Here is a 23,543-nt window from a genome sequence, read left to right on the forward strand (position 1 = left end):
CAAACCTCGATTCTGGAGCTATGCTCTGTAGTTCTAGTCACCCTCACTCAAGAAAATGTCCTCTTGGTATTTACTGTGTCAGTACCATTCAGGAGCCTCTACTGTATGTTGCAATAAAATCACCTCTTATTATGCTGTTTCACTATTTACAGTGCAAACCTACTAAGCTTTTACAATAGACTTTGTAAATGCCTGCTGTACCCTTTATGTTTCATATGATGCAGCATTTCATACCTTCACTCTGTTTATATAATAATTTATACTACTCTATCTATGCAGATATATTATCCCTAATCTCACATGCTCTTGTAGTTACCTCTCTTGTGCCACCTGGTTGAATGCCTTCTGGAAATTCAAACGTACCATATTTACAGATTCCACTTTATCCAACCTGTTTATTACCTCCTCAGAAAAATACCTAGCAAATGTATTATAAACACATGAGATTTTGCACATGCTTGAAATCTTGAGCAGCATGCACAAAACGTTGGAGAAACTTAAAAAGTCATTAAGAAGGTAAAGATGGAATATGAAAGTAAGCTAGCCAATAAGATACCAAAAGTTTTTTCATATACATAAAGTGTGAAAGAGAGGTGAGCATAAATATTGGATTACTGGAAGATGATGCTGGAGGAGTAGTAATGGGGGATAACAAAATAACAGGTGAACTGAATAAGTATTTTACATCAATCAGTCTTCACTGTGGAGACACTAGCAGTATGGTAGAAGTTCCAGGTGTCAGGGAGCATGAAGTGTATGAAATTACCATAACTAGAGAGAAGGTTCTTGGGTAACTGAAAGGTCTGAAGGTAGATAAGCCACTTGGACCAGTTGGTGTATACCCCAGAGTTCTGAAAGAGGTGGCTGAGTAGATCATGGAGGCATTAGTAATGATCTTTCAAGAATCATTACTAATTACTGGAGGCAGAAGGATGGGTGAGCAAGTTTGCGGATGACACAAAGATTGGAGGAGTTGTGGATGGAGCTGTAGGTTGTCGAAGGTTACAAGAGAACATAGACAGGCTGCAGAGTTGGGCAGAAAAATGGCAGATGGAGTTCGATCCGGACAACTGTGAGGTGATACATTTTGGAAAGACAAACCAGAAGACTGAGTACAGGATTAATGGTCCGTTACTTAAGAGTGTGGATGAACAAAGGGACCTTGGGGTTCAAATCCATACATCCCTCAAGGTCGCTGCACAGGTTGATAGGGTAGTTAAGAAGGCCTATGGGATGCTAGGCTTCATTAACAGGGGGATTGAGTTCAAGAGTGGAGAGGTCATGTTGCAACTCTACAAGTCTCTGGTGAGACCACACTTAGAGTATTATGTTCAATTCTGGTCACCTCATTATAGGAAGGATGTGGAAGCTATGGAGAGGGGGCGGAGGAGATTTAACAGGATGTTGCCTGGTTTCGAGAACAAGTCATATGAAGCAAGGTTAACAGAGCTGGGACTTTTCTGTTTGGAGCGTAGAAGAATGAGAGGGGACTTTGATAGAGGTGTACAAGATTATGAGAGGCATAGATAGGGTGGATAGTCAGTACCTGTTTCCCAAGGCACCAATAGCAAACACCAGAGGGCATATGTACAAAATTAAGGGAGGGAAGTTTAGGGGAGACATCAGGGGTAAGTTTTTTACAAAAAGGCTTGTGAGTGCCTGGAATGACTTGCCAGGGATGGTGGTGGAAGCTAAAACATTAGGGGTATTTAAGAACCTCTTGGACAGGCACATGGATGAAAGAAAAATGGAGGGTTATGGGGTAGTGTGGGTTTAGTACTTTTTTTAAGGATTATATGGGTCCGCACAACATGGAGGGCTGAACGGCCTGTACTGTGCTATAGTGTTCTATGGTTAATCACTAGATGTTCCAGAAACCGGGAAAATTGCAAATGTCACTCCAAGAAGGGAGAGAGGCAGAAGAAAGGGAACACTAAGCCAGTTAGTCTGACTTCAGTGGGTGGGAAGATGTTGGAGTTCATTGCTAAGGATGAGGTCTCAGGGTACTAGGATGCACATGATAAAATAGGCTGTAGTCTGTATGGTTTCCTCAAGTGAAAATCTTGCCTGACTAATCTGTTGGAATTCTTTGAAGAAGTAGCAAGCAGGATTGACAAAGGAGAGTTAGTTGATACTGTGTACTTGGATTTTCAGAAGGCCTTTGACAAGGTGCTACACATGATAGGAGGAGGGACAGGTAGTTGTGAAGAAGTAGAGAGGCTACAGAAGGGCTTAGACAGATTTGAAGAATGGGCAAAGAAATGGCAGATGGAATGCAGTGTCGGGAAGTGTATAACCATATAACAATTACAGCACGGAAGCAGGCTATCTCAGCTCTTCTAGTCAGTGCCGAACACTTACTCTCACCTAGTCCCACTGATCTGCACTCAGACCATAACCCTCCATTCTTTTCCTGTCCATATATCTATCCAATTTTACTTTAAATGACAATACCAAACCTGCCTCTACCACTTCTACTGGAAGCTCGTTCCACACAGCTACCACTCTCTGAGTAAAGAAATTCCCCCTCGTGTTACCCCTAAACTTCTGCCCCCTAACTCTCAACTCATGTCCTCTTGTTTGAATCTCCTCTACTCTCAATGGAAAAAGCCTATCCACGTCAACTCTATCTATCCCCCTCATAATTTTAAGTACCTCTATCAAATCCCCCTTCAACCTTCTACACTCCAAAGAATAAAGTCCTAACTTGTTCAACCTTTCTCTGTAACTTAGGTGCTGAAACCCAGGTAACATTCTAGTAAATCTTCTCTGTACTCTCTATTTTGTTGACACCTTTCCTATAATTTGGTGACCAGAACTGTACACAATACTCCAAATTCGGCCTTACCAATGCCTTGTACAATTTTAACATTACATCCCACCCAACTCCTATACTCAATGCTCTGATTTATAAAGGCCAGCATACCAAAAGCTTTCTTCACCACCCTATCCACATGAGATTCCACCTTCAGGGAACTATGCACCATTATTCCTAGATCACTCTGTTCTACTGCATTCTTCAATGCCCTACCAATGACCATTTATGTCCTATTTTGATTATTCCTACCAAAATGTAGCTCCTCACACTTAAAAGCCTTAAATTCCCATCTGCCATCTTTCAGCCCACTCTTCTAACTGGCCTAAACCTCTCTGCAACTTTGAAAACCTACTTCATTATCCGCAGCACCACCTATCTTGGTATCATCTGCATACTTACTAATCCAATTTACCACCCCGTCATCCAGATCATTCATGGTCATGCACTTTGATAGAAGAAATGAAAGGATTGACTATTTTCTGAATGGAGAGAAAATACAAAAAAACAGGTGCAAAGGGACTTGGGAGTCCTTATGCAGAATTCCCTGAAGGTTAATGTGCAGATTGAGTATGTGGTGAGGAAGGCAAATGCAATGTTAGCATTCGTTTCAAGACAACTAGAATATAAAAGCAAGGATAACTGTTGGGATTTTATAATGTACTGATGAGGCCTCACTTGTAGTTTTGAGAGCAATTTTGGGCTCCTTCTCTTAGAAAGATTGTGCTAAACAGGAGCAGGTTCAAAGGAGGTTCGTGAAAATGATTTCAGGATTGAGTGGCCTGTCATATGAAGAGTGCTTGATAGCTCTGAGCCTGTATTCACTGGAATTCGGAAGAATGTGGGGTTGACTTCATTGAAACCTATCAAATGGTGAAAGGCCTGAATAGAGTGGACGTGGAGGTAATGTTTCCTATTTTGGGAGAGTCTAAGACCGGACAACACAGCTTCGAATAGAGGGGTGTCCTTTTAGAATGGAGATAAGGAGGGATTCCTTCAGCCAGAGAGCAGTGAATCTGTGGAATTCTTTGCCACAGGCAGCTGTGGAGGCCAAGTCTTTATGTATACTTGAGGCAGTGGTAGTTAGATTCTTAATTGGTCAGGGCATGAAGGGATACAGGGAGAAAGCAGGAGATGGGAGCTGAGAAGGAAATTGCTTCAGCCATAATGAAATGGCAGAGCAGACTTGATGGGCCAAATGGCTTAATTCTGTTCCTATATCTCATTGTCTTAACTCAGCAAGTCAGGCACCATCTATGGAGAGGAGTAGACAGTCGATGTTTCGACCTGAGACCTTTTATCAATTTCCTTTTCTTAAAACTTAATTAACTGCATGATTGTACTATGATTTTCTAAACAACCTCAATTTTATGACAGTTGTTTCAGTCCCAGGTTTCTCATTCTCAGACTGAACTTGTACTTCTACAATGTTAGGGTCACTCTTTTCAATGAATCCTTAACCATGAGATCATTAATTCTGCAACACATCTGTAATTGGCTGCACCCTGTTTAGTTCCTCAAAGTCTCATTCCAAGGCTGCCTTTGTAATTTGATTTTAGACAATAAGCCTTAGGAGCAGAATTGGACTATTTAACCCATTAAGTCTGATCCACCATTCCATCGTGGCTGATTTATTATCCCTCTCAACACCATTGGTTGGCAAGAAGTAAGCATTAAGACAATTCTGGAACTGTTTTTCTCACTGCGGTTTGGAGCATTCAAGCTTGCAGATTCCAGAAATGGTCAGGAGTGAAAATGGGACTATTTCACTACTTCAAGAATTTGAAGGTATCTAATGACAATCATCTTGAATGTTACAATGAAAATGAAGATTTGAAGGGGGTGCAATCATTGATAGCATTATATATAGGCAGTCCGTTATCTGCACTAAGTGCCTGTGGTGATTTTGTTCGTTGCATATACTGAATGAATTCCTCCATTGATAACTATTAGGAACAAATACATGTTTTTATAGTACTGTAATACTCTTGGTAGTGTTCTGATTTGTTCTGTATTTAATTTAAATGCGTAATTTGTTCATCACTTCGTGGTTTTTTAAATTCCTTTTTAACTATGTCCATGAAAGTTCGGCTAATTGGGGCAGCCATTTAATTGGGTCAAAATGTACCGGTCCCATGTGTCCCAATTAACTGGAATCCATTGTGTTACATTCTTATGTTTGTGTACCTTTTTGATACGCTTTATCATTACCTTTCCTGTTGTCCTGCACTATTTCCATTCCTTTCTCTTTGTTTTCCTGAACATACCCAAACTTGGATGCCTTTTTAGTGTTTCTTCCCCCTCAGGTTCCCACACCCCTGCCAGGTATTGTTACAACAGCTCATCTGTTAAGTACATCTTTCAACACCATGATTCCTGTCATCCACCAGTACTTGGTGCCTTCATATGTAATGTTGATTACTGGAGAATTTTGTAGTGGAAAATGAGGGAGAAATGGATAGTTGCAGAAGTAATCAAGGCTACCCAGACAGAATATAGACTGTTGCTCCTCCAACCACCACTCTGCTTCATCTGGCAACAGTAGTCCTCACCCTCAATAATTTCTCCTTCGGCTCCTCCCACTTTCTTCAAATCAAAGGTGTAGCCATGGGCACTCACATGGGTCTCAGCTATGTCTGTTCAAAGCCTGCACCAGTATTGTTCCCCAACTCTTCCTACATTACATTGATGACTGCATTAGTGCTGCTTTCTGCACCCATGTTGAGCTCATCAACTTTGCCTCCAGCTTCCACCCTCAAATTCTCTTGGTCCATTTCTGACACCTCTCTCCCCTTTCTCGATCTCTCTGTCTCCATTTCTGAAGACGGACCATCTACTGATATCTTTTATAAGCCCACTAACTCTCCCAACTATCTGGACTACACCTCTTCTCACCCTGTCGCTTGTAAAAATGCCATTCCCTTCCCTCAATTCCTCCGTCTCTGCTGCATCCGCTATCAGATGAGACTTTTCATTTCAGAGCAACTGAGACGTCCTCCTCCTTCAAAGAATAGAGCATCCCTTCCTTCACCAACTTTGCTCCCTCACCTACATCTCTTCCATTTCGCACACATCTGCCTTCACCCCAGCCTTCCATCACCACATCAGGGATAAGGTTCCTCCTGTTCTCACGTACCACCCATTAGCCTCCGCGTCCAACACATAATTCTTCAGAATTTCCACCATCTCTAACTGGATCCTACCACCATACACATCTTTCTCTTCCCCTGCTTTCTGCTTTCTGCAGTGATTGCTCCCTACATGACTCCCTTGTCCATTCATCCCTTCCCACAGATCTCCCTCCTGGGACCTAGCCTTGCAAGCAGAACAAGTGCCATATCTGCCCTACACCTCCTCCCTCTGTACCATTCAGGACCCCAAACAGTCCTTCCAGGTGAGGTGACATTTCATTTAAGAATCTATTTGGGTCAACTACTGTATCCAATACTCCCAGTGTGACCTCCTGTATGTAGGTGAGAGCTGACGTAGATTGGGGCACCACTTCGTCGACCACTTCTACATCCAGCACAAAAAGAGGGATTTCCTGGTGGCCACCCATTTCAATTCTTCTTCCTGTTTGCATTCTTGTACTATTTCCTCCCCTCCCCCACCGTCTTTGTCTGACTCCTTCCCCCTTACTTTCCAGTCCTGTTGAAGGATCTCGTCCCGAGATATTAACTGTACTCTTTTCCATAGACGCTGTCTGGCCTGCAGAGTTCCTCCAGTGGCCTGTGTGTTGCTTTGGATTTATTTTACTTTATTGTCACCAAACAATTGATACTAGAGTGTACAATCATCACAGCAATATTTGATACTGTGCTTCGTGCTCCCTGAAGTACAAATCGAAGTAAATATAATAAAAATTTAATTTATAAACCATAATTAGAAAATAGAAAAGGGAAAGTAATGTAGTACAAGTCAGGTCTGTATATTTGGAAGGTATGGTCCAGATCCGGGTCAGGATCCATTCAGCAGCCTTATCATAGTTGGGAAGAAGCTGTTCCCAAATCTGGCCGTACGAATTTTCAAGCTCCTGAACTTTCTCCCGGAGGGAAGAGGGACAAAAAGTGTGTTGGCTGGGTGGGTCGTGTCCTTGATTATCCTGGTAGCACTGCTCTGTCAGTGTGCGGTGTAAAATGAGTCCAAGGATGGAGGATTGGTTTGTGTGATGTGCTGGGTTATGTTCTCGATCTTCTGCAGCATCTACAGATTTTATTGTGTTTGTTTCTCTATAACCATGTCCTTTATATTTATATTTTGTACCATAGGTGGGGACTGTGCAACTTTACTGAAGAATATTGGTGCTCTGCCTGTTGAAATGGCCAGGATGTATTTTGCAGAAACTGTACTAGCTTTAGAATATCTGCACAATTATGGCGTTGTTCACCGTGACCTCAAGCCAGACAAGTATGAATCCTTGAACTCATTGATTTCTTCTAGACTTGCAACCTATGTCTGAAGTGCTTGTTTTTCTTGCATGTTAAATGTCTTCTTGATTTGTAGGTTTAGTTGTGAATAACAACTTCTAAACCAGTTGACATCAATAAAACATACAAACCTTCTCTATCACTGACACTAAACAAACTGTTGAGGATCAAGCAGCACCTGTGAGGCAAAAGGGTTTTTGACATTTTAAGTTGTATATATGCTGGTTCTTATTCCAACTATTGTATTATCTTAGTTACAAGCTAATAAGCAGAATTTACCATATTGTGAATTCTATTTATGAGTATTATAAGTAGTGATCTTGTGTGATAGCCATGGTCAGTGCAAACAGTCTCACCTTTTACTGGAGTTCCCATCCAGATTTGACAGTTCAGAAAGCACTAAGTATTACAACGTTAGAGGATGTTGTCTGTGTTAATGAGACATTAAGCAGGCATTGGCATTCCATTATTTTAGTTTGAACTGGGGAATTCTCCTGGTGTATTGGCCAATATTTTCTTCTTCTTGTCGCTAGCTTCTCAATCTGTCAGCTGCTGGGAACATTGATCTCATTTTGTAAAACAAAAATGAAGTGTATTCATTAGTTTCGGCCTATTTTTTCTTATAATACCAAAAAGTAAAAATAATTTACTTTTATTCAAGGCAAAAGATATTATCTAATTTTTTATTTATATGCAGTTACAAATTATTATAGAGAATCTATAAGTGACAGTATTAACATACAAGTTTTTTTGTCTTTTCTTTTTTCTTTGCTGAATTTATTTTCTTCTACCCTTTTTTTTATATTTTCTTTCACTCTGATTGCTACCCACGTCATTTTTTGCTGTTTTTCCCAGGTCCTTCAATTAATTGTTAATGTATCATTCTCCCCACTTCGGTTTTGAATGAATCTGATGGATTTCCTTCTTCTTTCTTCATCCATTGCACAAAGTGCTAGACTTGCCATCACCTCATTTTGCTGTCTTGGCCTTTTAAAATTGGGTCCAAAATGACATAACAATTTGTAACAAAGATAATCTTTTCAGAAATTTGGAAAGTTCAGAAAAAATATCAATCTTTATAATAACACAGTGGTTGACTAGCTTTGTTGACTAAGCCTCAGGATGGCAAGTTTCAATAAATAACTGCTAAATCCTTTTCAGAGTCTTCAGTACTAATCACTGAACAGCCATATGTAATGTTTGAAGGTACTTATACCAAATGCCCGAGTTTCTCCTTTTGTACTTTCAATATTTTACCTGCCATTCTTTAACTCAGCAACTATCTGATAATTTTGAATATGTGTGAATTTGTTAATTTCAATCCATGCTAAGTTTTATGCATATTTTCTCTGGCACAGAGCTGTAGATAAGTGAAGTTATTCTTTCATTTCTAATTTGTTTAAAAGTGAGCTTGATGATTGTATGTTACACTCACCTTTGTCTATATTTGGCTATTAATTGGCCCAGTATTTAACAAGACACTCAAAAAGTTAGTGCTTCAAACTAAGGTCATCCAAGTTACTTTTAGGATCGCATATGTCAAGGATCTGTATTCAAAAAATTGTTTATAATATTTAGTTATAAAATGGCCACCTGTGAAGCATACCACTAATAACCAAATAATTATTTCAATTACTTTAGCCCATTGCTCATAAAGTATCTAAAGTGTTTTGAGCAAACGTCTCAAAGTCAGATTAAGTTAGTACCTTGAATTCACTTCAATCTGAGTGTTATTGATGTATACACTTACAAAACTTCATACTGTGGAAAATTCAAAATATCTGCAATTTATTTGTAGAACTTTCTAGAGAGTTTGATTTTTGAAAATGTTTTGGCAGCCGTACACAAAGCCTGAGCTGTTTAAATGGTCTCCGTTATTGACTTGAGTTCTTTCCTTTTACAGCCTTCTCATCACTTCAATGGGTCACATCAAGCTGACAGATTTTGGACTTTCAAAGATTGGTCTGATGAGTCTCACAACCAATTTATATGAAGGACACATTGAAAAAGATGCTAGAGAATTTCTTGATAAGCAGGTGAAAAATCAATATAATCTTGTGAATTTTTTTTTTAAATGCTGTCATTGCTGATTTTTTTGTGAATGGATTGCTGACAAATACAGTTGGTATTAATCTTATTGTTACTCATAAATAAATTTAAGTAACCACAATCTAAGTAACTCATTGCTTTCTGATTTAATATTAGTTGGTAGTAAAAACTATTTTTGAAGACTAAATCATTTGTGAATCTAATTGCTCTCAAAATGGTACTGGTGAGTTACCTCTTTTAATTACTGCAGTCATCTGAAGGGTTTTACCAGAAGAACTGCAGTAATTAAAAGTGGTAACTCCAGCATTTAGATCCATTAACAAAGAAGGAGTGGCATTATATGATCAAGTCAAATAAGATTGTGACTTGAAGGAGAATCTATTGATATTCTTGATCCCAGGTGCTTACTGGCCCTATTTTTCTGATAGTTGAGATAATGGGCTTGAGAAGTACTCTTGAAATTGGATTGATGCAATTCTGCAATGCATTTTGCAGATGGTACACATGGGAGCAATGGCGTGCTGCTGACAGGTAGAATGAATGTGGATAAAAAGCATTTCATATTTCTTTCACAAAATATCTTTCAAACTAAGTCCACAATTTGCTTTCATGCAGCAAAATAGAAATCAGTACTGGTCATTTCTTAATTTGAAAAATTTGTATAATAAAACTGCTATTGCATACATATAAAGACATTGTGGACCCTATAATCCTAATATGTGACATGTTTCTTGTTTTACCATTCAAGACAGTAGCATTATGGATTTTAAAAAATAGAGCATTTGAGAACTGTTTTTCTGTGTGTGTGTCAAAGACTGAATGACCTTTCAATATGTTAAGTGAAATAATTATGAGCGATTCAATTCAATTTGTAGTCAATGACACAAAACTGTTCAATAATTTGGCATAAATTCCCTGCCACATTTAGGACGTCCGCAAGTGTGCACAATTTTCAAGCATCCTCGGGGATTTGTAATAATTACTTGATGATTTGCCTTAGTAAAACTATTCTTCTGCTGTGTCGGTATTTTTTTTTAAAGTTGCATTCATCAATTATTAACTGTGGCTATATTCTACCCTGGTCTTGTGTTAGCTGAAAAATTAATCTTACTTCAAGGGATGTTTAAGGGGCTCAATGGCCAACCAATTCCCTTCCACCACTACTCTCCTCTGTCTAGCAGAACTTGTCCACACTCTTAATAATTTCTCTTTTGGTTCCTCCCACTTCCTTCAAACAAAAGGTGTAGCCATGGGCACTCACATGGGTCCCAGCTGTACCTGCTTTTTTGTCAGCTACATGGAGCAGTGTATGTTCTAAGCTTACACTGGTGTCTGTCCCCCACTTTTCCAATGCTGCATTGACAACTGTGTTGGTGCTGCTCCCTACATCCATGCAGAGCTCCCCAACTTCATCAACTTTACCTCCAACTTCCACCCTGCCCTCAAATTTACCTGGACAATTTCTGACACCTCGCCCCTGTTCTTGATCTTACTGAATCTATCGCTGGAGTCAGTTTATCTGCTGATGTCTTTATAAACCCATGGACTCTCACAGCTACCTGGACTATACCTCTTCCCACCTGGTTACTTGTAAAAATGCCGACCCCTTCTTTCATTTCCTCCATCGTTACTGCATCTGCTCTCAGTATGAGGCTTTTCTTTCCAGAATGAAGGAGGTGTCTTCCTTTTTCAAAGAAAGGAGCATCCCTTCCTTCACCATCAACGCTGCCCTCAACCGCATCTCTTCCATTTCTCACATGTCTGCTCTTACCCCATCTGCCCACCACCCTACCAGGGATAGCGTTCCTCTTGTTATCACCTACCACCCCACCACTCTCCATGTCCAGCACGTAATTCTCTGGAACTTCTGCCAACTCCAACGGTATCCCAACACCAAGCACATTTTCTCCTTCTTCCCACTTTCCGCTTTCTGCAGGGATCACTCCCTCTGCAGCGCCCCTATCCATTTGTCCCTCCCCACTAATCTCCCTCCTGACATATATCCTTGCAAGCGGAACGAGTGCTATACCTCCTCTCTCACTACCATTCAAGGCCCTAAACAGTCCTTCCAGGTGAGGCGACACTTCACCTATGAGTCTGTTGGGTTCATATACTGTGTCTGGTGCTCCTAGTGTGGCCTCTTGTACATCGATGAGACCGGACATAGATTGGAAGAAAGCTTCATCAAGTACTTGCACTCTGTCCGCCAGAAGAAGCGGAATCTCCTAGTGGCCACCCATTTTAATTCCACTTCCTATTTCCATTCTGATATGTTAACCAGTGCCTCCTCTACTGTCGTGATGAGACCACACTCGGGTTGGAGGAACAACACCTTATATTCCGTCTGGGTAGCTTCCAACCTGATGTCATGAACATTGATTTCTCAAACTTCTTTTCACCCCCCCTCCCACCCTACCATTCCCTGTCCCCTTTTCCCTCTCTCACATTATCTCCTTGCCTGCCCATTGCCTCTCTCTGGTGCTCCCTCCCCTTATCTATCTTCCTTGCCTGCTGTCCTCTCCTATCAGACTCCCCCTTCTACAGCCCTGTATCTCTTTCACCAATCAACTTCCCAGCTGCTTACTTCATCCCCCCCCACCTCCCGGTTTCACCCTATCACCTTGTGTTTCTCTCTCCCCTCTCCCACCTTTTAAATCTGCTCCTCATTTTTTTCTCCAGTCCTACCAAAGGGTCTTGGCCCTAAATATCGATTGTACTTTTTCTATAAATGCTGCCTGGCCTGCTGAGTTCCTCCAGCATTTTGTGTGTGTTGCTTGGATTTCCAGCATCTGTAAATTTTCTCTTGTTTGTCAATGGTAGAAAGGTCTTATTTTGGCAAACCTTTGCAAGCTTTCCCCCATAAATTTCTCTGGAAGTTTTGAAAACTGGCAAAGATAATTTTCAAAATTGCCACAGTTTTCAAATATTTCTGAACATCTTGGATGAATGGAGCTGTTTTAAACAATTACAAAACAACATTAGAAACCATTAGCAAGTTGGTAAAATGCATCTTAAAACTCAATAAATTAACTAAATAAACAACATAATTTTTTTTAAAGGTATTTTCCATGACTTTCCCTCTTATTTTCTCCATATTAATCAGTTCTTATTGAAATCATTGGACAAATGCATCCTGCATCAGGTATAAACTAGCACAGGATCAGAATGCAGTATCTTAATATAAATGCTGGAGAGTCTCAACAAGGTGCTGGTCTGCTACTGCACTCCATGTGGGTTCCAATAATGGAACACAGCAGCAGATGGGCCAGGTGTGTGGCAGTATTGTGTAGGCATTAAACTGGATATGCTACTGACTTCAGAGTCTGTATATTTCAGTGGCATAAGTTGGAAAGTCAGTTTTTTTTTTTGCTTTTGGTCCATTGTTGCATTTGAGACAGTGTACTTAATAAAGCAAATCTGTCAAATTCAAGAATGATGGGAAGCTGTCTTCCAATCTATGTCGGGTCACATCGATGTACAAGAGGCCACACTGGGAGCACCAGTGGTGTCACCACCTGAGATTCTACCAACAATAGTTGTATCTTTAAGAAATTTATAGATGGTATTTGAGCTATGCCTAAACACACAGTCATGTGCATATAGAGAGTAGAGCTGTGGGCTAAACACACACCCCTGAAGTGTATCAGTGTTGATCGTCAGTGAGGAAGATATGTCATCACCAATCTGCACAGATTGTGGTCTTCTGGTTAGGAAGTCGAGGATCCAATTGCAGAGGAAGGTACAGGGGCCCAGGTTCTGCAACTTCTCAATCAGGATTGTGGGAATGATGCTATTAAGTGCTGAGCTACAGTCAATGAACAGCTCCTGACGTAGATGTTTGTGTTGTCCAGGTGGTCTAAGCTGTGTGGAGAGCCATTGAGACTGCGTCTGCGGTTGACCTATTGTGGCAATAGGCAAATTGCAATGGGTCGAGGTCCTTGCTGAGGCAGGAGTTCAATCTAGTCATGACCAACCTCTCAAAGCATTTCATCATTGTTTATGTGAGTGCTACTGGGTGATAGTCATTAAGGCAGCTCACATTCTTCTTCTTAGGCATTGGTGCCTTTTTGAAGCAAGTGGGAACTTCTGCCCATAGCAGTGAGAGGTTGAAAATATCCCTGAATACTCGCGCTAGTTGGTTGAAACAGATTTTCAGAGCTTTACTAGTTACTCCTTTGGGACCTTCACTCTCTTTAAAGACAGCCTAACATTGGCCTCTGAGATGCAGATCACAGGGTCATCAGGTGCAGCGGGGATCTTCACAGCTGTAGTTGTATTCTCCCTTTCAAAGTGTGCATAGAAGGTGTTGAGTTCATCTGGTAGTGAAGCAGTGCTACCATTCATGCTATTGGGTTTCGCTTTGTAGGAAGTAACATCTTGCAGACCCTGCCAGAGTTGCCATGCATCTGTCATCGCCTCCAACCTCATTCGAAATTGTCTCTTCAACCTTGAAATAGGCCTCCACAAATCATACCTGGTTTTCTGGCACAGGCCTGGGTCGCCAGACTTGAATGCCACAGATCTAGCCATCAGCAGGTGACGTACCTCCTGGTTCATCCACAGCTTTTGGTTTGGGAATGTACAGTAAATCTTTGTAGGCACACACTCATCCACACAGATTTTAATGAAGTCAGCAACAATTGCAGCATACTCATCCAGGTTCGAAGATGAATCCCTGAATACAGCCCAGTCCACAGATTCAAAGCAGGTGCTGTAAGTGCTCCTGTGATTCCCTTGTCCATATCTTCTTAGTCCTCACTACTGATGCTGCAGTCTTCAGTCTCTGCCTATACTCAGGGGGTAGAAGTACAGCCTGGTGATCAGACTTCTCAAAGTGAGGGTGTGGAATAGCACGGTAGGCATTCTTGATGGTGGTGTAGCACTGGTCCAGTGTGTTGTTTCCTCTGGTATTGCAAGTGATCTGTTGATGGCAGTTGATTAGTGATTTTTTTCAGACTGGCCTGGTTAAAATCTCCCAAAACAATGGTGACGGCGATAGGATTTGCTGTTTCATGCATGTTGATCCCGTTGCTCAGTTCATCTAAAGCCTGATTGATATTGGCCTGAGGTGGAATGTAAATTGCTACCACAATGACCCCAGAGAGCTCCCTTGGCAGGTAAAAAGGATGGCACTTTACTGCTAGATATTCCAGATCTGGTGAGCAGAATTGGGACAGCACTGATATATTTGTGCATTAAGAAGAGTTAATCTTGAGGCATACTCCTCCACCTCTGCTTTTGAGAGACTCTATAAATCAGTCCTAACAGTGTGTAGTAAACCCGTCGATCTGAATCACTGCATCCGGTACGGAAGGGGTTAACCAGGACTCCATGAAAAAAAAGGACACACGCGGTTCTAATGTCCCTCAGATTCAGCACCCTGGCTCTGAGATCATCGATTTTATTCACCAGAGACTGCACGTTTGCCAGCAAGATAGTCAGTATAAGGAGTTTAAAACCCCGCTTCCTTAAACGTACTTGTAACCCCGCTCTGCAGCCACGCTTCCTCCGTGGTGTCTTATGTAGGCGCTTCCGACCACAATTGGTGTTGTTTTCATCAGCTTTAAGCAGCGATAGTTTGTTTAAACACATTAAGACATCTTTGTTGACTGTACTGACCTTGGAAGCAGTTGTGCTTTTTAGCTGTATCAGGCTGAGACAAGAATATTTAATCGTATCCATTGAGAGTACTGCTGCTGCTTGAGTCGCCCCCTAGGTGCCTCGGAAGTTAATGAATATATGAAAAAAACTGCTGTATATATTAAAAAAAAATTACCTCAACATCTCCGCTGAACTTTCTTCCACTCACTTTAGTATTAGTCCTCTAGTATTAGCCATTGCTACCCTAGGGACCAAGGTGCTGGTTACCTATTATACGTATGCCTCTCATCATCTTGTACACCTCTATCAAGTCAAGTCTTGTCTTTCATCACTCCAGAGAGAAAAGCCCTAGCTTGTTCAACTTTTCCTCATGAAACATGTTCCCTAATCCAAGCAACATCTCCTCATCCTCTCTCTAACGCTTCTACATTCTTTCTATAATGAGGAGACCAAATATGTATTCGTAAGTGTGGTTTAACTAAAATTTATAGAGCTGCAATGTTACCTCATGGCTTTTGAATTCAATACCCCAATTAATGAAAGCAAACACACGATACTCCTTCTTAACCACCCTATCAATTTGCACACCAACTTAGAGGGATTGATGGACTTGGAGCCCAAGATCCCCTTGTTCTTGCATACTGCTATTAATTTTGCATCCTACTTTCAAGTTCCATTTTCTACTGTGTATCATTTCACACTTTTCCTGATTGAATTTCATCTTCCACTTCTCTGCCCAGTTCTGCATCTTGTCTATATTCCGTTATAGCCTCTGACAACCTTCTACACTATCCACAGCACCACCAACTTTCATGAAATCTGCATACTTGCTAACCCACCCCTCCACTTCCTCATTCAAGTCATTTATGAAAATCACAAAGAGCAGTGGTCCTGGGGTCAGTGCAGAGCACCACTTGCCACTGTCCTCCAGGTTCCATCGTCTACCTTCTGTGAGCAAGCTAATTCTGAATCCGTGTAGCCAAATTACCATAGTTCCCATGCCTCATGACTTTCTGATTGAGTCTATTATGGAGAACTTGTCAAATGTCATATAAAGTCCGTATCAATTGGACTCACGATGCATGATCTGCCTCTCACAAAGTCATGTTGATTTTCCCTAATATAACTATGCTTCTCTAAATGCTCATAAATTCTGTATCTAAGAATTCTCCCCAATACTTTGCTTATCACTAAAATGAGATTTACTGGTCTATAATTCCTAGAATTATCCCTATATCTTTCTTGAATAACAGAATAACATTTGCTATCCCACTGTGGTCAGGAAGTGTGCAAAGGTCATTGCCAGTGTCCCAGCAATCTCTTCCCTTAATAACCTGGGGTATCTCCTTCTGGCCCAGCAGCCTATATATACTAATGTATTTCAGAAGCTGCAACACTATCTCAGCATGATCCAGCACATTAACCTGATTTATATAAATCTCACCTTTGTTTCTTTTCCTGGTGAACTCTGAAGCAAAATATTCATGAAGGAACTTTGTAAAGAAAAAATGATTGTAAAAGTAGTTTGATATTAAAGGTGAGCATGAAGTTTCCCATTAATTTGATATTGAGAAGTGAATGATCAGTTGACATTTTCAGCTTGGTACTCCGTTGTTGCATTTTGTGTGGCCAGCCAAGTTTTCAAATTATCATAGATCCTTAATCCTGACTGTCAGGTGACTTTTTTAAAATACTCTTTGATTAAATTCTTTTGGTATAATTATTGAATCTTATAGAACTTATGAAAGACACATCCAGGTGAAAACTCCATTTGCTTTACCACTTAACACTTACAAAGCTAGTTTTAAAAAATCATTGTTGAGAAATGTATTTCCTGACAAAGTCTTTTTCTGTTGATACAGGTTTGTGGAACTCCAGAGTACATTGCTCCTGAAGTGATACTACGACAGGGCTATGGAAAGCCGGTGGATTGGTGGGCCATGGGAATAATCCTATATGAATTTCTGGTAGGATGCGTTCCATTTTTTGGAGATACTCCAGAAGAACTATTTGGACAAGTAATTAGTGGTGAGTTGTATTTGGTTTATTTTCACTCTATTAATGGTTCTTGAGGAATATTTGAGAGAAGCACCAAATAAATCCTATAATGTTGAACTGCTTCCTTCATCCAGGATGTTAATACTAGAGTAGGCTTCAGTGTCCCTTCTATTGTGCATTATTGTTCTAGAACGACCCCACTCTTTCTAAAATTAAAAACTACGTGCAGGAAATATTCAGCAAGTCATGCAGCATAAATGGGGAAAGAAATACAACTGACATTTCAGGTCAATGACCCTCCATCAGAAAATGAAAAAATAAGCAGATTTCAAGTTGCAAAGCATGTGTGGTGTCCAGAGAACAAAGTGAATGTTTGTCATTGGGTGGAGACCGAGATAGTCCATGTTATACAATGTTTCCAGTAGATGAATAGGGACATTTAGTGCAAAAAATATGCTGAAACTGCGGTGCAGAAGCTGTATAATTGCCTGAATTCTGAAACACAAGAGAATGCTCAGCAGATTAGACAGCTTCTTTGGAGGGCAAAAACTATTATTACAGGTAGATAAACCTAAATCAGACCTGGCCAATTCTGACACAAAACATGAAGAGCTGGTTATCTGAGATAATTCAATTCAGGATTCTGTCCTTAAGGCTACAAGAGCAATTTTTTTTGAGTATGAAAGGAAGATTTGAGGGACGGAGACTCTTATATGTTTCCCACAGAAAGAGGGAAGGCTTAAGACCATGAAAGTTGGGAAAGATCCCAAAGGCCAGTTGTTTCTATTTCCTTCAGAGCTACATGTCTAGTGATTTCTGCTGTGTAGTATAATAAAGTTGTTAACAATTTCTAAAACTTAACATCTTACGTAATCATTTGCCCCATCACTGAAATGCTCCCACAACCTAAGGACTCATTTTCAAGGACTCTTCATCTCATGTTCTCAATATTTCTTGCTTATTTGTTATTATTATTGTCATTATTATTTGTGTTTTTGCACATGAGTTGAACTCCCAGTTGATGAGGTCTTTCATTGATTCTGTTATGATTATTATTCTATTATGGATTTATTGGGTATGCCTGCAAGAAAGTAAATCTCTGCAGTGTATATGGTAACATATATTACTTTAATAATAAATTTACTTTGAACTTTGAATAGATATTAGAGTTTTACACAGGACATCAAACAATGTTCTAAAATTAGCATTCATTTAGAATTGCAATTCAGAAATGGGTTAAATCACTGTTGTTTCACACAGTTGGTCAAAGTTCATACGAGCCTACCCTGCTCTTCATCTATTTGTTTCCATTTCCTTCACATTTCTAATTCATTGCCATATCTGGGCACAGTTGCCACGCAGTCACTAATACCATTAGTGCAATTTCCAGCCACACAACTCTCAGTTTCAGAAAATAATATTCTCTTAACTCTACCCTACATCTCTTGAACTAATTCTGATACTCTACTGGATTTGCACTCCCCATCTCAAAGAGGATATTTGGTTAGTTTCTGACAGATTATTTTAAAGAGCTGAGCCGAGTGATTCTAGAGTTTAAGGGAATTTCTCATGAAGAAAGGTCCCTGTCTTGAAAACAGGAAGCTGAAAGTAGATTAAACCTTTGAAAAAATTAGATGTGTAAGTTTTGCTGCCATATAAGAAAATTATGCACATAATCCTATTTAAAAATTAAAGGTAGCAAATGTAACTGGGAAATACATCAGCATTTTTTGTTTTCTGGAAGGGAACAAAGTATTGGAGCATATTAGCATTATGGTTGTAAAGTGGTTACTCTAAATACTATAAGGTTTCAAGGCAGATCTGAATAGGTCTTTGACAGCTAATGGAATTCAGGGCTGAATCCATGGATGAAGTTCTGCAGCAAAGTGGAGCAGTAGGGTCAGCAGTCGGAAACTGTAACTCTGTAACCTGGGCTCTGTTGGAAAAATGCTTTATTGTAACAAATAAAGTAGAAATCTTGCATGAACTTGTCACTAAATATCATGACTGAGTTCAGCAAAAATTTCCAACACTTCTCCCAGATGCTGACACTAAAATTGGCTTTTATTTCTTTCTATATTTTCAATGATGTAAGTTGATCATTTCCTCAGTATTTAAGAAGAAAGTATAATGCGTTATCAAATAATTCCAGAATATTGCCATTTAGACTCTGTTTTAATGCTTTCAACACAACCATAGGTACTCCCTTTCTTTGTAATAAATGAGAACTTCGAACAAAAACAGTTACAGACTTCAGGGAGATGCAGGCTGCCTTCTTGATTAGTCAGATAACATTAAACTGTGTGGGAGAAATGTAAAGTGTTACACTTCATAGAAAGAATGAGAAGTGGCTATATAAACAAGGCAATTTAAGAAAGTCACTTAAATAGCATATTGTACTGTGAGCTTTTTAAATTCAGGAATAGAGTATAGAAACAAGGAAGTCATAATGTCAGTTTATAAAACACTAATTCAGCCATAGTTGGTGCATTTTGCATCATTCCCATAGCAGATTTCAGGAAAAATATAAAAACTCTAGAGAGTGCTGAAGGGATTTACCAAACAGCTGAAAATATAAAAACTGCAGGTCGTGGAAATCAGCATCAAGGCTGTATCGGTGGAATGAGTGTTGATGATTCGAGTCGAAGGCCCTCGAACAGAACTGAGAAAAAGAGAAAAATAGTCTAAAGCTACAGAGTGCGTGTAAAGAAGCAATGGGCAGAACAAAGGTAATACTCGGAGTAATAGGATAAGGCCAGGGTTGCCATGGTGAAATGCTGTTTATGAAGCCTTTTGATGAATAGATCATTGAGGGCAGTTAACGCGAGGAGAAACAAAAGGACTTGAAAAAACTGTATGGTGCAGTTCAGAGCTCTGTTAGAGATCTGATACCAAAAGAGAATATTGAAAATGTCAATGGAAGGAGAATTCTGAACTTACATTACAGATAAATATCCTTGTAGCAGAATTGACCAGTTTTGATATAAATAGAGGAACCAAGTGACTTGAAATTGTGGAACTCCCTGTCACTTCTGCATCCCACTCCCACTCTGATTACTCTCTCTCTTTGGCCTCAACAAGTCTCAACGTAAGATTGAGAAACAGTGATAAAATCAGCACTTTTCTGTTCTCTCTTTCTGCAGCTGCTACCTGATCTGCTAATGTTTCAAGCATTTTCTGTTTGATGCATTATTCTGGAGATCGTGGAATTTAGTTATATAGTTATTCTCCTTCATACAGAGGTGGTTGTAAAGGGAATCTGATGGAGGTGTTTATAATCACAAAATATACTGACAGAAAAGACCAAGTGAAATAATTTCCATTGGCAGAGGGGTCAAGAACCAGGCAAAAAAGAATGGAGATGACTGGCAAGAGTGACACAAAGAAAAATATTTTTATATAGCAAGTGATTAGTGTCTGGAATGTATTGCTAGAACCCAGCAGTTAAAACAGATTGAATTATAGTATTTAAAATGGATCTGGAAAAATATTTCAAAAGAGGCAATTTGCAGGATCATTTGGAACAAGTAAAGGAGTGGGATGATAAGTAAGATTGCAAAGAAGTCCATTGAATAGCAATCTACTCTGTTGTACCCATTCTGTGATTCATTGCAACTTCTGAAGCTAAGTGTGAATAAAAGAACACAGATGACATTCACGGATCTTTTCGACATAGAGCAATGTAGGAATTTTGGAATGTTTCCTCAGGAAAATGGCAGAAGCATGTTGGTTATATCTTTTTGGAAGGATGTTAATAAGTGTATATAAATAACACTTAAAATGTTTATTGGAAAAAGATAAATAAATTACTGGACTAAATATTCTGAGAAGTAAAAGCCAAGGGATATTTGTGGTTTGATTGATTTGATTTGTTGCAGTTTTTAAATTAGATATTGCAGTTCATGATACTATGTTTGTATAAACTTCTATTGTTAACTACTTATTTCACACTTCAGATCAGATAGCTTGGCCTGATGGAGAAGAAGCTTTGCCACCTGATGCTGAAGACCTCATCTCAAAATTACTAAGGCAAAATCCGTTAGAACGGCTGGGTACAGGTAATGATGAGCATGTACATTTGAAATATCATCATTGTTAAGAATACCTATGAAATTCCAATGAACTAGTATTTAAAATTCTTGAATGTGATCACAGAGTATCATAGCCTTAGGTGAAGTCAAAAGCTATGAATTTTTTAAGTGCATATCAGTTATCTCACATTGTCTGCCTTCCTTTGAGTCCTCTTGTGATATTATCATGCCTGCTCTTCCTTCTAAAGATGTTGATGATTAGCCTTCAATATTGTAATCTTATTACTTGTTGACTGAAGATTTATTATAAAGTATGAGTGTGTGCCTGTGTGCTGTTTATCTGTGATGTGTGTGTATTTGCTTTTTATAGATAAATTTGCTACAATATATTAACTTTTTTGTATGATAATGAAACGTGATTATGACTTGAGGGAGAGGCTATAGGTTTATGAAATGTATAGTATGAAATCATGACAGGTGTACTTGAATCGGCACAAACCTGTTTTCTTCTTAGGAAGTGCTTATGAAGTTAAGCAGCATCGGTTCTTCTCAGATCTGGATTGGAATACTCTGCTGCGTCAGAAGGCAGAATTTATTCCTCAGCTTGAGTCGGAAGATGACACTAGTTACTTTGATAGTAAGTAGTGCTTAGAAACCTGGAGCTTGGGTTGAAGGCTAAAATCTTAACTAAAATCCTTCATTGTTTCCTTTTGTTTCATTGCTTCTTGGTTGATTACACATATTAACCAAAATTCATAATTGATATTTCTAAATTACATTTTAACGTTGTTACCCAATAATTTAACTTATTCAGTGCACATGTTACTTGGAGTAACTTGTTAATTAAAGATAATTGAGATCAGAGGAAGCAATTTTGACATCCACAGATGAAATTAAGCAACCTTGGATACCTGGAGGAAGTCAGTAGGTCAAGCAGTATTAATTGAAGATGCACTGCACTTTCCCTCCATAGATCCTGCCTGATCTGATTTCCAACAGCTTTTTGTGTGTCATTCCAGATTCCAGCATCTGAAAATTTTTGTGCAACCTTAGAAGCATCATCCATTCATGTTTTTGATTGATTATTATTTTACAACCTTCTTGTGACAAGAATAGTAATTTTTCCATAAACATTTTTGTTGCCATCAAATGCCCTTCTTTGAAGAAGTTAAAGATTTGTTGAGGTTAAGGATGTGCTGCATGTAAAATGGAATATCATCCAAGTCCATTGGTCTTAGTGTTTCAACAGTTGCTGTAGTTTATTGTTGTAACTTTATGAGTAGTATTAACCTGTGAACTTGCAGCTTGGGTAATTCTTATTTCACTGTTATTGTAAAAAGCAGAGAGATTTTTCTCCCTATTATTTTGGTTTGAATTTGAAATGATTGCTCAAATGGTCGTTTTCAATCTTCCTGCTCACAGAGGTCAAGCAGGGCAAAACAGCACCAAAAGAAGAATGTAAACTTAAAGTTTGTCACCCCATTGTAACTTGTATGCAGCAGTTAGTCAACTGACAACCGTATTTTAGGTTAAGCAAAAATCTAACGCACACAATTGGAAGAAAAAAAACTAAAAGCAGTTAAATGTGTAGCTTTTAGGTTGAAACTCATTTTTACCGTCTCCTTTTGTTGCTGATATAATTTGGTCCATTACTTTCAAGTAGTACTTATATCTGATAATTATATGTCATGTGTCATGTTATCCTCACATAGTCTCTAATTAAAATGATATGTGGAATGATGACAATTTGTTAACAGTGAATTACCTCCCATTTTTTTTATATATCATAGCCCGATCGGACAGGTACCACCATCTTGATTCTGATGAGGAAGATGACACCAATGATGATGACCATGTAGAAATTAAGCAGTTCTCATCTTGTTCACCGAGATTCAGCAAGGTAACTTCAATATCTAAATTAATGAATGTGAAGGTTATTAATGAACACTTTTGAACCACATTGTGAAAATTGTAGACAAGTGACAGGGAGATATGTTTATGAAGGGAAATTGAGGAATATGCTAAGAACCAAGGACATTGAGGTTTTAATCAATCAGAGTATTAAAAATATTTGCCTATTTGAATCACATTTAGCTCATTTCCAATCACACAATTCCAAAGTTTAGTGTAACAAACAGGGTTTCCCCTCCTCCACCATAGATGCTGCCCTTACCCACATCTCCTTCATTTCCAGGCCATTCATGCTCACCCAGTCTTCCCAATTCCTTAGCAGGGATAGGGTTCCCCTTGTCCTCATCTATCACACCATTAACCTCCACATCCAACATGTAATTCTCTGCAATTTCCGCCATCTTCAACGGAACCCTACCGTCAAGCACATCTTTACTTCTCCATACATTCCCCCCCCCTCCAACACATCCACTCTCCACCTTTTGCAGAGGTGGCTTCCTCCATGATTCTCTTGTCCATTTGTCCTACCCGAATAATCTTCTTCCTGGCACTTATCACTGCAGGCGGCCAAAATGCTACACCTGCCTATTCACCTTCTCCCTCACCTCCATTCAGGGCCCCAAACAGTCCATCCATGTGAGGCAACACTTCACATGTGAATCATCTGGGGTCGTCGACTCTACCCAGTGCTTGCAGTGTGGCTTGGTGAGA

The 23,543-nt window shown here is 39.5% G+C and overlaps 1 protein-coding gene across 5 annotated transcripts in view; it reads left to right on the top strand.

The window, feature by feature from the left end:
• The window catches only part of mast2 (microtubule associated serine/threonine kinase 2), a 406,821-nt gene that overhangs the window by 356,633 nt on the left and 26,645 nt on the right, over window positions 1–23,543 (top strand). For all 5 annotated transcript variants that reach the window (XM_059984199.1, XM_059984201.1, XM_059984202.1 and 2 more), the window contains 6 exons: window positions 7,084–7,222; window positions 9,146–9,278; window positions 16,755–16,920; window positions 20,847–20,948; window positions 21,436–21,558; window positions 22,712–22,821. In XM_059984199.1, coding sequence (XP_059840182.1) covers window positions 7,084–7,222; window positions 9,146–9,278; window positions 16,755–16,920; window positions 20,847–20,948; window positions 21,436–21,558; window positions 22,712–22,821 — 773 coding nt within the window. The remainder of the gene's footprint in view (window positions 1–7,083; window positions 7,223–9,145; window positions 9,279–16,754; window positions 16,921–20,846; window positions 20,949–21,435; window positions 21,559–22,711; window positions 22,822–23,543) is intronic.

The sequence above is a fragment of the Hypanus sabinus genome, chromosome 11, assembly GCF_030144855.1.
Source record: "Hypanus sabinus isolate sHypSab1 chromosome 11, sHypSab1.hap1, whole genome shotgun sequence".
NCBI lineage: Eukaryota > Metazoa > Chordata > Chondrichthyes > Myliobatiformes > Dasyatidae > Hypanus > Hypanus sabinus.